General features: G+C 36.5%; 1 protein-coding gene across 1 annotated transcript in view; it reads right to left on the bottom strand.

The window, feature by feature from the left end:
* Positions 1-280: 280 nt before the first annotated feature.
* RFESD (Rieske (Fe-S) domain containing) overlaps positions 281-1450 on the bottom strand; it is a 15870-nt gene continuing 14700 nt past the window's right edge. Inside the window, exon 2 of the mRNA XM_012644753.1 lies at positions 281-544. Within this exon, the coding sequence (XP_012500207.1) occupies positions 281-544 (264 nt within the window). The remainder of the gene's footprint in view (positions 545-1450) is intronic.

The following is a 1450-nucleotide window of genomic DNA, read 5'->3' as shown; positions in this document are numbered from 1 at the left end:
TTTACTCCAAATTATTTTCACCCTTTGTAAACTGAACATCCCAAACCTATAACTTTCAGATTCTAATCAATCCAGAGGATTGGATGAAATGTATTCTATTGAACCTGATGATAATCCTTATACCATACTAAGTATATATGCTCTTAAACCTCTCAGCTTTATATGATTTTTAAAGTAATAGTTATGTCTATGTTGGCAAAAATTCATCTTCGGTACTGAAGCAAAGTTATTCTAAAAATATTTCCAAACATACACATTTTCATTGCTATATATTTCTTTATCAGAAAGGACTCTTAATTACTTTGAAATCTCCAGTGGCATAAAAATCAGAATCACACTTAAAAGGTTCATTAGAAAGAGTCACATAAATATTCCCATTGTCCACTGTCACTCTATGAATCCTTTGCTTTATTCCTTTGGAAGACCATTTGGGTTTTGCTGATGGATCTTTAGGATTTATAGACTGGTATAGTCCTTCTCCTGTCGCCAAAGTAATTTTGTATTTATGCCAGGGGCAAACGATACATGGTCGTCCATCAAAATCCTGGAGAAGAAAATAACTGATTTAATATTCTGACATTTCAAATGTTCATGATAAACCACAGACTCAGAACAGAATCTACTGCAGAAGAACCCAGTTAAAAGACCAAGCCAGCTTCTCTCTCTTTTTTTTTACTCCCATTTACAAATTATTCAGCATAAAGCAGAACCTAATCTGAGAACAGTAATCAAGTTCTTTATAGTTGATTAGAAACCCAGTTTGAGTTCTATCAGAAGATTGACTTGCTCAGGCAACTGTACCATGTGACTGCAGCTGTGCTGTTATCTTTTAGATGTTAATGTCACTTCTTCGACAGAAATGGGGCAAGGGCTTCAAGAGCTTCTATAGGAATTTTCACTAGCTGCTGGAAGAACTGTAAGCTCCAGATATAAATTCAAGAGGGGTTACTAAAGGCATGAGAGCACATGTTAAAGAACAGCGATTTGTAATCCAAAGTAGTTAATTCTCAGCTTTTTAATTGTCTTAATGAAGTGCTTCACAAATTTTAAAGAACATGGGAATCACCTGGATCTTGTTTAAATGCAGCTCTGTTTAAATTTAGTAGGGGTGTGTGTGTGGGGTGGAGGGAGGTGGACGAGATTCTGCATGTCTAAGAAGCTCCCAGTTGACACCAAGATTGCTGGTCTATGGACAACACTTCGAGTAGTAAGGCCTTAAAGTTCTCATTATGGACTGAAACTGAAGGAAATTCTATGAAACTAACATCATCAGGTGCTTAAATTTTCCCTCTACACCAAAAGTGCAGTAATTCTGATTTGTGTCTCCATAAAACTGTCAGCAAACATTCACACTTCACAGTTTCAACACACATACGTCCTTTAACATGAGGACAGGTGTGGAACCAGGCAGGTATCAAGTGTAGAGAGAGAATGGAATGCTAAGTTCAAG

This window comes from Propithecus coquereli, unplaced genomic scaffold (genome assembly GCF_000956105.1).
Source record: "Propithecus coquereli isolate 6110/MARCELLA unplaced genomic scaffold, Pcoq_1.0 Scaffold22, whole genome shotgun sequence".
NCBI lineage: Eukaryota > Metazoa > Chordata > Mammalia > Primates > Indriidae > Propithecus > Propithecus coquereli.
Note: the sequence above shows the minus strand (reverse complement) of the source record. Positions and strands in the feature narration are given on the sequence as shown.